Source organism: Artemia sp. Qi Xiang Cuo, chromosome 6 (genome assembly GCF_049724085.1).
Source record: "Artemia sp. Qi Xiang Cuo chromosome 6, ASM4972408v1, whole genome shotgun sequence".
Lineage (NCBI taxonomy): Eukaryota > Metazoa > Arthropoda > Branchiopoda > Anostraca > Artemiidae > Artemia > Artemia sp. Qi Xiang Cuo.
In genome coordinates, this window is record NC_142799.1 from 28,623,856 (window position 1) to 28,639,615 (window position 15,760).

At 37.8% G+C, this 15,760-nt stretch overlaps 1 protein-coding gene across 3 annotated transcripts in view; it reads left to right on the top strand.

The window, feature by feature from the left end:
* The window catches only part of LOC148951081 (transmembrane ascorbate-dependent reductase CYB561), a 105,351-nt gene that overhangs the window by 72,244 nt on the left and 17,347 nt on the right, over nt 1-15,760 (top strand). For 2 of the 3 annotated variants that reach the window (XM_089090126.1, XM_089090123.1), the window contains exons 2-4: nt 4,330-4,440; nt 6,624-6,840; nt 10,084-10,292. In XM_089090126.1, the coding sequence (XP_088946252.1) occupies nt 6,642-6,840; nt 10,084-10,292 (408 nt within the window). In that variant the 5' untranslated portion in view covers nt 4,330-4,440; nt 6,624-6,641. The remainder of the gene's footprint in view (nt 1-4,329; nt 4,441-6,623; nt 6,841-10,083; nt 10,293-15,760) is intronic. The other variant, XM_089090125.1, reaches the window with a different exon arrangement.

Below are 15,760 nucleotides of genomic sequence, written 5' to 3' on the forward strand. Positions count from 1 at the left end.
GTTTGGGGGATAACATTTCGAAATTTTTACTTTTTAGTTTACTTTTTTTTTGCGGCGCATCCCTGCGGCGCATCCTGCGGCGCTTTCCTGCGGTGCCTCCCTGCGGCGCATCCCCTGTGGCGCTTTCCTGACCCGCGGCGCATCCCTGCGGCGCATCCTGCGGTGCTTTCCTGGCCCACGGCGCATCCCGGCGGCGCTTCTCTGGTCCGGGGGGCCGGGGGAGGGCCTTTGGGGCACTGGGAGGGCCTTTGGTGGCCCGGGGGGGGCAGTTGGGGGCCTGGGGACATTTGGGGACCGGGGGAGGGCCTTGGGGACCCCGTTGGTCCTTTGGGAGCTCGATGGGCCTTGGGGGGGCCCGGGGATGGCCTTTGGGGGTCTTTGTGGGCCTTTGGGGGAGCCGGTGGCCCTTTGGGAGCTTGGGGGGCCTTTGAGGACCGGGGGCTTCCTTCGGGGTTGGGGTAGGAGGATTGGAACCCTTTGGGGTTGGGGTAGAGGACCTCACAACACTGTTCAGATGAAACTTGTGTATTATTACGACCACACTCAAAACCTCTTCCAAAATCTTCTTTTAAAATGTCTCTATCTGTTTCGCCGAAATAGTTCCATAACCTGTCTAAAAAGGTTTCGCCCAAATAATCCCTAAACGTAAATTCAGCGTATTCCTTTGTTATTGGCATCTCTGCGCTAACGCATTTCAAATTAATAAGAAACCTTTTCACGCGCTAAAATAATTCATCGCTAAGATGTTTCTTAGAGAAGTGTTTCCATGGCCTTTGGTTATTAATATCTTTTGGAGTTCGACTAGTAGAACTGTTCCCGAGGCAAAGACATTAATGACTTGGATCTATTCCTGGAGAAATGTTTCTAGGCGAAAATTTTTAAAGTCTGACAGACGATGTCATTGGTTGGTTGATCTGTCAAGAAAGGGGGATTAATTTGTTGTTTCTAAGAGGAATTAACGATTCACGATAAGTGAATTGATGTCGACTGCACAGGTGTTCCAAGGTCGATGTTGTTGTTGTTGTAAGTGCACGCTCTCAGCGAATGTCAAGGTCGATGTTGTTGTTGTTGACACACTTGATTACGCAATCAAGTTCTCGGAAATTCACTTCCCCCTCGAGTCCTAGATCAATACCATTGTTTCCCGTTAGAATTCAATGCGCATGTGCAACCTTCGTTCCGGAGTTATTACACACAGAAACATCAAATAAATCGACCTTGGAAAAAGAGGTCATTGACCGATTACGCAATCATTCTCCCTAGGGAGGCTATGCCCTTATTAGGACCATAAACCACGTGGTAATGTCAGTATTAAACTAAATTGTAGATGGCAGCAGGGGTGCGTGACACGAGTACTAGGGTCACTTCTACTGGCGGAGAGGTCTAGATCTAGAACCCCCACCCTCTGGCTGTACCCCTGTTTTTAATTTTATAGTTATCATGACTAATTAATTTTTTTAGTTATTTGTAACCCACACGATACCACAGTAAGTAATGGTGGAGTTATAATTCAAGGCGAAATTCATAATAAAAAAATAAGGGATTAGACTCTAGTTAGGGGATAAACGCGCATAAGCCATGCCTAGAGAGTTTTCAAAGTCGCATCTCCTATTTTGAAATTACGCCAGAAGCACCTAAATTACTGACAAGAAAGAAGAAATTTTTAAAATTGAGTTAGTTTATCCGGATGCTTTTTAAAGCACTAAGGACATGAAAATAAGAGCTGGCTCCATTTTAGTCTATCGATACCTGAAAACCAGGATTTTCTATGATTTTTCTGTTGGTTCTTATAGGATATTAAAGGTCAGTTTTCATGCTGAAAGTTTTACCAATATCAAACAGTTCGTTGTAACGAACTGTAAGTAACTGAAAACCAGGATTTTCTATTATTTCTCTTTCGGTTGTTATAGGATATTAAAGGTCAGTTTTCATGCGGAAAGTTTCACCAATATCTAGCAGTTCGTTGTAACGAACTGTAAGTAAGGAGTGACCAAGCTCAATAGTAACCGAAATTCTTAAAAGTGAAATTTTGATACCATTAGATATATCAAAAGAATTGGCTAATTTCAAATATAAAAGTTTCACTAAGTTTAGTCTTACCCATCAAAGGCTACGGGCCTGAGAAAATTTGCCTGATTTTTGAAAAAAAGGAGGAAACACCCCCTAAAAGTCATAAAATATCGATGAAAATCACACCAACAGGTTTATCGTATCATAGAAACCTTCTGTAGAGGTTTTAAGCTCCTATCTGACAAAATGTGAAATTTTGTATTTTTGCCAGAAGAAAGTTCACGGATGCGTGATATTTTTTCCCCCAAGGATGATCGTATCGACCCAGAGGTCCTAGAATATCGGGAAGGGGCTCATTCGAACGTAAATTAAAAGTTCTGGTGCCTTTTTTAAGTGACCGAATTTTCTGCTGGTGGGATTTTCCATGGGGAATATATTCCATGAGGAGGGAAGTTTCCAGGGGGTGAATTTTTCAGGGGACATTTTACACTGGGGGAAATTGCCAGAATTCCTATACGAAATTCTTCTTGTGTCTTGCGTTCTATTTGCCTACTCAGTTTTACGCGTTGAGATGTTAAGGGTTAAATTGTCCGGATTTAATTTTCACCTGGATTGAATTGTCTAGAGAATAAATTGGTGGGGAGGAGGGATTTTTCCGTGGAGGTGTAGCCAGGTTTCCTGGTATTATTTAAAAAATTATCAGAACTTAAATAAAAAAAAACAAGTTTTTCTTAACTCAAAGTAAGGAGCAACATTAAAAATTAAAACGAAAAGAAATTATTACGTATATGAGGGGGTTTGCTCCTCCTCAACACCTCGCTCTTTTCGCAAAAGTTTGAATTATGTCCTAATTCTTTAAGAACGACTCTTGAAACACTATGTTCGTTTAATTAGAACAATAAGAAGCTTCTTTGAAAGGTACTAAAAAACTTTAGCGTGAAGTGCAAGGTTTTGAGGAGGAGCAACCCCCCTCATGTACGTAATAATTTCTGTTCGTTTTAAGTTTTAGATTTAATTTCCGGACAGGGCCGTGAAAAACAATGTGTGGAAACTAATTCGGTAAATTCAATAATGCTTTTTGCAGTTAAAGATTCACAGTTGTTGTAGGAACCAGCAAATAAATTGTTTAAAGACATGTCTTTAGTTTCCCCTGCAGTTTATATTTTTTCACTGTGAGGAACTCTAATTGTTTATCTTGTATCCAGTGCTAACCAAACTAGACTTGCCAAAGGGGGATCTTAACCTGTCTTTGTCACACTTGGATGTGTCATGTGTTTGTTACTTTCATTGGTTTCTCAAGTGAAACAATAACTTTAATATTTGTACTTTTATGTGATACAAGTTATTCAATAAAAGTGATACTTTTGGAATGAATATATGGAATGGATAAATATGGTAAAATAAGATAATAGGTCTTTCCAAAAAGATGCTCTTATGGGTAAGTCAACAACTAATAATTTGAAGCGTTGAATAATTTTGATAATAAACAAATTAACGCCTAGTTCAGAATTTTACCTATTCCATGATACATACACTTCTTTTGAATTCCTATTTATTAACAGGACGCTAGGATTAGCTAAATTTTGCTAATCCAATCACTGGATTTTCGGCCAGTTTACTGCCACTTAATGGGTGTGCCTTCCTTCTATTGCATTAATAGGGAAAGAGAAGTTACACATTCTAGAGCTCCATAATGATATATTTTTTCGCTCATTTTCTGTTGATTTTTGACACACGTTCTTTATTTTGAAATTGGCAGGTGCTGGCTGAAAAACCAAAAGTCATAAATTGAAGATCTTTCTCCTTAAAAAAATAAATTCTTGGTTTTTTCCAATTTTTTTAAGACGTATATGGTTGTGTAAGTTTCCGTTTAACCAATTTAAAGAATTAGTTTTCATTTCTGGTGTCCTTGGTTTTTCCAGTACCATTCTTAAGAATTAGTAATACCAGAAGTATAGAGGCCAGGGCGATCACAGAAGGTCGAACAAATTTTGGGCAGAACATGTCTGATGTACTTTTCTCGGTTTGCAATGGTCTCTGCATAATCTATCAGCTTTTTTTCGTTCTTTTTTCTATACTAAGATCAGAAACGGTTTGCTGACTCAAACTTGGAAGGTCGATAGCACAATGGAGCACGAAGCAATAGGTTACAATCTTTACTATTCCAAATTATTATCATTAGTAATTGTCATTATGTTTATTGCTTTGTATCTTAACAATTATGTCTTGTTAGTTCTTATCGATCTAAATTTGATTAGCTTATCTCAATTCTGCTCTAGCGCATACAAGGTGTTTCTAATCGATTTCTCGCTTTTGAAGGCGTCACAATTCAGGGAGGGAATAGTCTTCTGCTGGACAAACAACCTGTTGAATTTGGCAGAGAATAAATTAGTCTTCCCTCTATTTGTAATGGAATAGCTTTAGAATTTGGTAAGTCATCTTCATTGGATTAAATGAGGGTGGGCGCAAAATATATTGCTCAGAATCTTGGAAGCAGGCAAAGTTGTTGTTTTGTTTAAATTTTTTTCAACTAAACTCCAAGAGAAGATATTTTTCAATGAAAATACACCTAAAATTATTTTTCAAAAAAAGGGGGGGGGTGAAATATAGCCCCTCTCCCTACCCCAATTGAGACCCATGCCAGTGTCTTATTGAAGCATGATTGAAATAGGTTCTAGAGTAAATGCGGGTTCAGTATTCAAGCGGAGCATGTCCATCTTCGTCTTTTGGTCGCCTGGGTGCAAAATTGACATAAAATTGTTGGTTTGCCTGTTCATGTTAAGCAGTGGCGAATATCCAGCAATTTTATTGAGAGGGAGGGGGTGCAAGAGAGGTCCATATCCGAATAGTCAAGGGGCATGGAATATATAATAATTTTTTCTCCAGATTATTGGGGGGCATCTGCCACCTTGCCCCCTACACCCCCCCCCCCCCCAAATGGTGCCCCTAATGCTAAGACACGGCCTGTATTCAGGATGTTCTTTTGCGGGGGGGGGGGGTACAAAAAACTTTGAAAGACACATCAAGAATTTGTTTATATGCATTTGTATTACGTTTTTACGAGCCGGACATTTTTTCTTTGGAGGGGGGGAGCTCAGACCCTCAACCCCCCTCCCTGAATACGACCTTGTCTTAAGAATTAGTCAAAGATGTATTTTCTGTTATTATTTTTTTGTGTGTTCAATCTAATCTCGTTGCCCAATTTTTTTTCTTGCATTACAAACCGGCACGTCTGATGAAATTTATTTTGGAAGGATTACAGGATTTTGAATGGGATATTATCTCTGCAACTCTGACAATATATTCACATTAATTCAACATTTCACTATTTTGAGGACTCCTTTTTAGTTCGGAGCCTACGTAGCTACTGATGGTGGCCATATCAAAACGTAGGCCTACGAATATACAGATAAAACTTCGAAGATGTGTAGAATTCCATGTCGCTATCAATCTTATAACTCGCTAGCTCCAAAATATCGGCTTGTTGTGAAATAATTGAATTACTCCGAAGCCAATTTGACCAGGGCCGTAAATTCAACACGAATATTATTGGTTGGTTTTCACTTTAGTTCACCAATCAACAGCTGAAATATCTTTCCAGGATTTTTCCTTATGTGGTGAACCATCGAAAATGATCCCAAGTATGTTTTAGAATATATCTAGTAAAATTAGTGTCTTGAAAAATTATTTTATATTCGATTGGGTAACAGTCTTATTGATCCAGTTTTCTGTTCTAAGCACCGTAATGACAAAATTACTGCATTACGTTCAGAATATTATTTCTATGTATTGGAATTCCAGATTTGCTTAAAGTTTAACTTCCCCCCTCTCCACCTTCTAATGTCTTGATATAGCCGTGGACTATATACGAACTTCGATGCTTTTGACCACAGTACATATAATTAGCAGTATGATCTTTCCCTATCTCACCCATTATAAAAACCTGGACCGAGGTTTAAGTGTTCCAGTTAACATATAAACATGAGCGACATTAGATCGTTTCACCGGTAGACATGTCAGATCTCTCTGGAATGTGAAACTTGGCCTCGCGTTCATGAATTAGTGGATTCATGAATACATCCACGTGGATAAGTGGATTCCGCTAATGCATGAATAAGTGGGAGGAGCTTTTTGTTCGCACCGAGAATGAAGAGCCAGAAATAATATGCGGTAAACTTACTGCCTAATTATATAAACTGTGATTTTGACGGTTTGAATTACTTTTTGAACTTGTTTGTAAAAAAAAATGCATATAGTTTAGGGGGTATATCGAGTCATTGGGGGAAGGGTGAGGTGGAGAGGGGTTGAACTGGAGACGACTCTGAAATCAGATTAATAGAGATTTTTTGAATATAATGAGGGAAGATTTTTTTTTATTATAGTGAGGGTTCAGAAAAGGGGAATAACATGACTGTTATTAATCTTTATTAGCAAAAAGTTTTTTTTTCATTTTCTTCCATTAAGCCTTATTTTTAGAGAGTATTCTTGTGACTGCAAAAAGCTAGAAGTTAACCTGATGCTCTGGTGCTGAAACTTAATTTTGGAAAATATAAAATAAATTTAGTCAGATTGCCTCTTGAAATGCTTAGTTAATAACTAAATTTCACTTTTAGATTGCAAGTTGAACTGCCATGGAATCAATAGGAAGCACGCGACTTTTTCTATTTCTTTATTGCCTCTCCTGCTTATGTGCAGTGACAATAGTAGTGTTGCTGGGTGTGTGGCTTGTGTCCTTCAGAGGTGGTTTTGCGTGGCAATCAGATATTGCTCATGAATTCAACTGGCATCCATTGCTCATGACACTTGGACTCATTGTCTTATATGGCAATGGTAAGTTATTATTGGGTTTTATTTATTCATGTTATATCACTACTAATAGATTTGTATTATGTTCAAATTATGAGTTTTAGTTTTTGTTTGATTTTAGGATGCTTATTGGTTTTTTTTCATATGTGTGTGTGTGCGTGCGTGCGTGTGTGTATTTAAGACTATATTTCGCGTCTGTACTGCATTAAATGAGCTCCCTCCCTCTCTCTCTCTCTCCCTCCCCCCTCTCACTCTTCCTCCCTCCCTCCCTCTATCTCTCTCTCTCTCTCTCTCTCTCTCTCTCTCTCCCTCTCTCTCCCTCTCTCTCTCTCTCTCTCTCTCTCTCTCTCTCTCTCTCTCTCTCTCTCTCTCTCTCTCTCTCTCTCTCTCTCTCTCTCTCCGTAAATTCCTCCGAAAGTGATCATGATTCATAAGCCCACATTATATTTAATGTCTATCCAGGCTGTACAAAACGGGTATATGTTTGATTGGGAAAGACATGGTAGGTTAAGTAGGCGAGTTGACTTTAAGGTTTATGTTCCCTTTGAAAGACTTGCTATGTTATTTTTCTGCTCTCGTGTCGTTCTCATGTCTGAACGAATATTGAAAATTTTTCTGTCACACCGTAGCTGAGATTAAGTTTTTTACGTTTACCGACTTGAATTTCTGAAATTTGGTATACCAAATTTCTTTAGATCAAAATAAGTTGAAATTTTGTTAAAAATTATCTAAAAAAAGAAACATTTTCTAATTTTCTAAAAAAGTTTTTTCGCATGCTAACTACTGGTGTGTGTTGCCCAGGTAGCGATCACCTGATTTGATGCCTTCGGCCGGGAGTGCAATGCGTGGTCGGGACTATTATAATACTATAAATTGCAATAGAAACTTTTCCAATAGCTTGTGGCACAACATATATAAAAAAACTTAGTATATAAATTGTTTTGAGAACCAAAAAAAGTATTTTCCTCTTCCTCAAAAACAATATCAGAGTTCATTAACCCTAAAACCCCCTCTCCTGAGCGTTTGAACTTTATCTCCCAGCCGTGAGACAAAACTGGGTAATCAAACAGTTCGTGGTAACGGCTCAATGGTAACCGAAACTCTAGAAAACGGGATTTTGATACCAATAGATGCATCAAGAGAATCATATTTTAATGCTGATTTCAAATATATAAGTTTCATCAAGTTTAGTCCTACTCATTAAAAGTTACGCGCCTAAGAAAATTTGGCTGATTTTCGAAAAAAGGGGAAAGACCCCCTAAAAATTATAGAACCTTAATGAAAACTGCTCCATCATATTCAGCGTAAATTTAAATCCTACAGTAGAGGTTTCAAGCTCCTATCTACAAAAATGTGGACTTTTGCATTTTTTGCCAGAAGAAAGATCACGGATGCGTGTTTATTTTTTTTTTTTTCCAGGGGTGATCGTATTGACCCAGTGATCCTAGACTATCGGGGGAGGGCTCATTGGAACGGAAATTGAAAGTTCTAGTTCCCTTTTTAAGTTACCGAAAAAATGGAGGGCATCTAGGCCCCCTCCCACGCTCATTTTTTCCCCAAAGTCACCCGATCAAAAATTTGAGATAGCCATTTTGTTCAGCATGGTTGAAAATATTATAACTACGCATTTTAGGATGACTTAATCCCCCGAAGTCCTCGGGGGGAGGGCTGAAAGGTATGAACTTTACCCAATGTTGTCATATAGTATTGGTTATGGGACGTTTTCACAGACGTTTTCAGGGGGGATTTTTTCTGGTATTGGGTTTTGGTGGGGCGGGGTTTTTGTGGGAGGATCTTTTCATGGGGGAAGGGACATTACTAAGAAGGGGGCGCCGGATTTGCCAGCATTATTTAAAAAAAAGATAAGAAATTAAATATAAAAAAGAACAAATTTTTCAACTGAAAGTAAGGAGCAACATCAAAATTTAAATCGAACAGAAAATATTTCGTATATGATTGGGTTCACCCCCTAGTCAATACCTCGATCTTTAAGCCAAATATTTTTTAATACTTTCATAAGAGCTATTTATTCTAATTAACGACCTTTGTGATTAAGGGGTCATTTTTAAAGAATTGAAACAAAATTCGAACTTTAGCTTAACTTTAAAGCCTCGCTCTTTACGCTAAAGTTTTGACTTTCTCACAACTCTATTTTTTTAAACAATAAAAAACTTTAGCGTAAAGAGTGAGGTGTTGAGGAGGGGACAGCCCCTTTCATATACGGAATAATTTCTGTTCGTTTTAAGTTTTAACGTCGTTCCTTACTGTCAGTTAAAAAAAAAACTTGTTTTTTTTTCTCGTCAAAGCCAACTGGAATCAAGTGGTATAAGCTCTCCGGTGAGATATTGGGTTCAACTGCTAATTGTATAACCTCAAATGAATAGCTAGGTGTTATGGACAGTTACCAATTATATTTTACTAAGATTTGCTTCTAAACTGATTCTTAAACTAACCTAAAATTTCATGCCAATTTTGAATCGTCAATTCTTGTAAATTGAACAGTATTCCATGTGTGCCTGCATTATATATATATATATATATATATTTTTTAGAAATTTCATTACCAAAAGAAAATCACCATAAAATTACGATAGAGCAGCTTATAGAAGAGCCATTTAGCTATTGATTAAATAGTAGAAAGGAAAGGCAGAGACAATGCTTATGAATAGCTAATGATGAATTTTCCCCTTTTTTTCAACAATAAGGCAAATTTTCTCAGGCTCGTAACTTTTGATGAATAAGACTAAAATTAATGAAATGTCAATTTTTAAAATAACTATAAAAATCTCGCGCTTCTGCCTTTCCTATTTGCATCAGAATTTCGTCTTCTACTGTTACGATTACTATTGAGACGACTCGCTTTTAATAACAGTTGGTTAACACGAAGAATTTGATTATTTACGAACTATTTTCTCTCTTTTATTACAAGTTCATATTGATCCTTAACCATCCCTCTTCGTCCTCTTTTGACATTTTTCTAGGCATTGTACCCGAGATTGTCATAGATCATACAATTTCCGTTTATGCTTTGAACATAAGGTTTAACCAGGTGTATTAGCTAAAAGTTGATGAATTCAAGATTCCACACTCTTTATTTGGTGCCACTGCTCATTCTCTGGAATTTTTTGATATGGCAACCCTGACCCTGTGTGATTTTAAGTAACTACGAAATGCATATGAATAAACGTTTCTCATTGTTGGTTTTATTGTATATTATTTGTAGTTATTCTTGATTATTTAGATATTTTTATTTTCAATTTCCTTCAGGAATGGTTGTTTATCGACTGATGAGATATCAAAGAAAGAAAAAGCTGAAATTGATACATGCAAGCATGATGATGTTGGCTTTTATTTTTGCTGTAATCGGACTGAAAGCCGTTTTTGATTCACACAACCTGAAAGATCCTCCAGTTCCAAACTTATACACCTTACATAGTTGGGTAGGAATCACAGCTGTTATTTTGTTTGCAATGCAGGTACTATGCCCTATTTATATAAGAAATTACTTGTTCTGTAGGAAATAGGCAAAACAATGTACATTAAAGAAATCTAAAAAAAAATAGACAAAACAACAATATTAAAATGGTTTTCAATTTAATGGTTTCAATTTGAAATGGTTTTCGACAGGGCGAAGAGCCTATTCGTTTTGCTTGAATGTCTCTCGATAAATAGCATTTGATTTAGCTCTGTTAAAACGCTGTTAACATTTGTATAGTCATTCTCCTATTAATGGAAAGGCCCCAGCTTCATTCCAGAGGGCTATTAGATTAACCTTGTATGCGTTGCTTAGTCTTCTATGACAAGGTTCAAAATTTTGAAGCATAGAACAATTATGCTTTTGAAAGCGGGTAAAAAATAAAAAGTAAAATGAGAGTTGTAAAAAATTGGTGATTAATCAAGACAAAAAAGAAAACAGTAAATATTCTGATTTGTAATTTGAATTGGCATGTCTTGCTTAATATTTTGAAACATAGAACAATTGTGCTTTTGAAAGCGGGTAAAGAATAAAAAGTAAAATGAGAGTTGTAAAAAATTGGTGATTAATCAAGGCAAAAAAGAAAATAGTCAATATTCTGATTTGTAATTTGAATTGAAATATCTTGCTTAACATCGTAAGCTGAAAAAATTGCATGATTTTCCTAAATGTATTGTATTCGGATAATAAATATATCGAGAGACACGCATAAGACCATTCGTATTTATTTAGAATTCTTCTTACAACTAAGAGAAGTGTAAAGTCATGAAAAGAACTGTCATTCAAATGACAACAAATTGCTCTGCCTGGCTATTGTCCCCGAATGCTATATTTTTGAATATTTTAGTCAAGTTCCTTTTACAGGGAAAGTACTGTTAAACTGATCAACAAACCCTTTTTTTAACGTTAGGACGCGACTATTGATCAGCATCGTCCGCTGAAACAAATAACTGATCAACAATATTGCCAGAAAAGGCCTTATATTAAAGCCTTAAAGCCTTACACTATATTGGAGCCAAATTTATCGAGGAAAAACTGTCAGGTCTAGTTTCCGACTGCGGCCCGACAAACCATTTAAAGAATGACTTTAAAAACATTTACACGCTAGTAGAGAGCTATCTTATACTCCGATCGCTCACCCCTGCTGCCACCTACAATTTAGTTTAATGCTGACGGGGCTCCTTATATGGGCATAGAGTCATTAGGGAGAATGATTGCGTAATCGGTCAATGACCTCTTTCTCCAGGTGTGTTTTCTGCACGCCCTCAGCGAATGTCAATGTTGTTATTGTTTCCGGGGCAAAATGCCAAGGTCAATGTTGTTTTGAACAGAGTCATTAGAGAGAACACGTGGTTAATGGGGTCAATGTTATTGTTGTTGTTTTGGACACGCTCTCAGCGAATGTCAAGGTCAATGTTGTTATTGTTATTCGAGCCAAATGCTGTTGTCGTTCGAAGCAAAGTTAATGACATTTCCTTCCTGTTTGAGGCAGATGTTATGATCCGGAAATAATATTTGTTGTTGTTATTCGAGCCAAATGTTATGAGATTCCGGGAAACAGTTAATTAATGTCTGACAGATGACGTCAAGTTAATTAATGTCCTTGCATTTCCAAAGAGAATTGTCACCGAGAAACAGTTAGATCACACATGATGTCATTGATTGATTGATTGACACAAAAGGGGAATTAATTTGTTGTTCTATAGAGAATTGATTCACGAAAGGGAAATTAATTTGTTGTTTCTAACAAGAGAATCGTTTCCGAGGCAGATGTTTTGATCTTAGCGCGCGAAAAGGTTTCCAAATAATTTGAAATGCATTGGCACAGAGATTCCAAACAAAAGGAACATGCCGAAATTCCATTTAGGGATAATTTTGGCGAAACTGTTTTAGCTATTTTATGGAACTATTTCGGCGAAACAGCTAGAGACATTTTAAAAGGTGATTTTTGAAACGATTTTGGGAGAGGTTTTGAGTGTGGTCGTTATAATACACAAGTTGTATTTTAACAGTGTTGTGAGGTCCTCTACCCCAACCCCAAAGGCTTCTCATACCCCACCCCAACCCCGAATGCAGCCCCCCGGGCGCAAAGGGGCCCCCACCGCGCCAAGGGCCCCCGGCGCCCCCCAAGGCCCCCCCCGACCACCAAAGGCCACCCCCGGGCCCCCCAAAGGCCCATCGAGCTCCCAAAGGACCAACGGGGTCCCAAAGGGCCCCCCGACCCCAAAAACGCCATACCCGCGCCCCACAGGCCCTCCCCGGTCCCCAAAGGTCCACCTGACCCCCAAAAGCCCTCCCTGGGCCAGAAAGGCCATCCCCGGGCCCCCCCAAAGCCCCATCGAGCTCCCAAAGGACCAACGGGGTCCCAAAGACCCTCCACCGGTCCCCAACTGTCCCCCAGGCCCCCAACGGCCCCCCCGGACCTCCGAAGGCCCACAGGGCCCCCAAAAGACCACCGGGCTCCCAAGGCCCCTCCCGGTCCACAAAGGTCCCCCGGGCTCCCAAAAGACCACTCAATCCTCAAGGGCCTCCGGATCCCCAAACGCCCTCCCTGGGCCCCACAGGTCCTCCCCCGGTCATAATACATGCAAACAAAAACTTACACAGACAAAAAAACTTACACACACACACAAAAACTCACACACACACACGAAAACTTACACACACATGAAAACTTACACACACACGCAAAAACTTACAAACACAAATGCACACACAAAACTTAAACAAACAAACACACAAAAACTTACACATGCACACGAAAACTTACATGCACACAAAAAATTACATTCACACAAAAACTTACACACACACACACAAAACTTACACACACACACACACACACACACGAAAACTCACACACACACGCCAAAACAAACACAAACACAAAAAATACACACACACACACACACACACACACAAAAACTTACACATGAACAAAAAAAAAACTCACACACACACACACACACACAAACTTACACACACACACACACACACACACAAACACAAAACTTACACACACACACACACACCAAAACTTACACACACAAGCCAAAACTGACACACACGAAAACTTACATGCACACAAAAACTTACATGCACACAAAAACTTACACACACACACACACACACACGCACACAAAACTTACACACACACACGCCAAAACTTACACACACACATAAACTTACACACACACACACACACACACACACAAACTAACACATGAACACAAAGAAACTCACACACACACGCAAAAAAACTAGCACACACACACACACACACGAAAACTAACACACACACGCAAAAACTTACAAACACAAAAAATTACACACACACACAAACACACACACAAAAAAACTTACACAAGCACACTAAAACTGAAAATCACACAAAAACTTACATGCACACAAAAACTTACACACACACACACACACACAAAACTTACACACACAAACACACGAAAACTCACACACACACGCCAAAACTTACACACACACAAAAACTTACACACACACACACAAAAACTTACACATGAACACAAAAAAAACTCACACACACACGCACAAAAACTTACACACACACACACCTCACAAAACTTACACACACACACACACACAAAAACTTACACATACACGCCAAAACTTACACACACAAAAACTTACACATCCACACGAAAACTAACACACACACATACGAAAACTGAAACACACACGAACACTAACAAACACACAAAAAACAAACACACAAAAAAATCAAACACAACAACACAAACACAAACACAACTTACACAAAAAAAAACTTACACACACACACACACACACACACAAACACACACACACACACACAAAAACACACACACACAAAAACTAACACATGATCAATATAAATTAAATGCTAAAACAAAAAAAATTTAACAAAAAATATTAAAAAAACAAAAAAAAAAACAAAAATTACAAACACACACACACACACACGAAATATTACAAACACACGCCAAAACTAAAACAGAAACACACAAAAATACACACACACACATGAACAAACACTTACACATGATCGAATAAACAATAAAAAACAAATTCAAGAAAACTTACACACACACACACACACACACTAAAAATTAAACAAACACGCCAAAACCTACACACACAAAAACTTACAAACACACACACACACACACACACACACTAACACACACACACACAAACAAACACACAAAAAAAAAAAAAAAATTACACACACACACACACACAAACTAAAACACACAAGACAAAACTTACACACACAAAAAAATACACACACACACACAAAAACTAACACAAAAACTAAAAACATAAAAATAAAACACAAAATTAAAATCAAAAAAAACCTTAAACAAAAAAAAAAACTCAAACACAAACACACAAAAAACTAACATCAACACTCAAAAGCATAGACACACAAAAACTTACACACACACACAAAGTCTAAGACACACAAAAAATTACACTCACACACAAAAACTTAAACACACACGCAAAAACTTACATGAACACAAAAACTTACATGCAAACAAAAACTTACACACACTCACAAAAACTAACACACACACACACAAAAACTTACACACACACACACAAAAACTTACACACACACAAAAACTTACACACACACACACACACACACACACACACACAAACTTACACATGCACACGAAAACACACAATCACACAAAAACTTACACACACACACACACACACACAAAAACTAAAACACACAAGTCAAAAATTAAATTCAAACAAAAAATAAAACAAACAAAAACACACACAAAATAACACACACACAAACACAAACAAAACTAACACAAAAAAAAACTCACACACACACAAACACACCCACACACTCTGACACACACACAAACACAAAACTTACACCCACACACAAAAGATTACACACAAAAAAACTCACACGCAAACACAAAAACTTACACCCACAAACAAAAACTTACATGCACACAAAAACTTACATGCACACAAAAACTTACACACACACACAAACTGACACACACACACACACAAAACTTACACACACACACAAACTTACACACACACAAAAACTAAAACACACACACAAATACATACACACACACAAACACTTACAAAAGCATACAAAAAACTAAAATACACAAAAAAAATCTAAGACACACAACAAATGAAAAACACACACACAAAAACTAAGACAAACACGCAAAAAATTACATGCACAAACAAACTAAAATGCACACAAAAACTTACACACAAACAAAAACTTAAACACGCTCACAAAAACTAACACACACACACAAAATCTTACACATACACACACGCATGAAAACTTACACACACACGCCAAAACTTACACACACACGCCAAAACTTACACACACACACACAACACAAACTTACACACACACACACACAAAAACTTACACATGCACACGAAAACTTACAT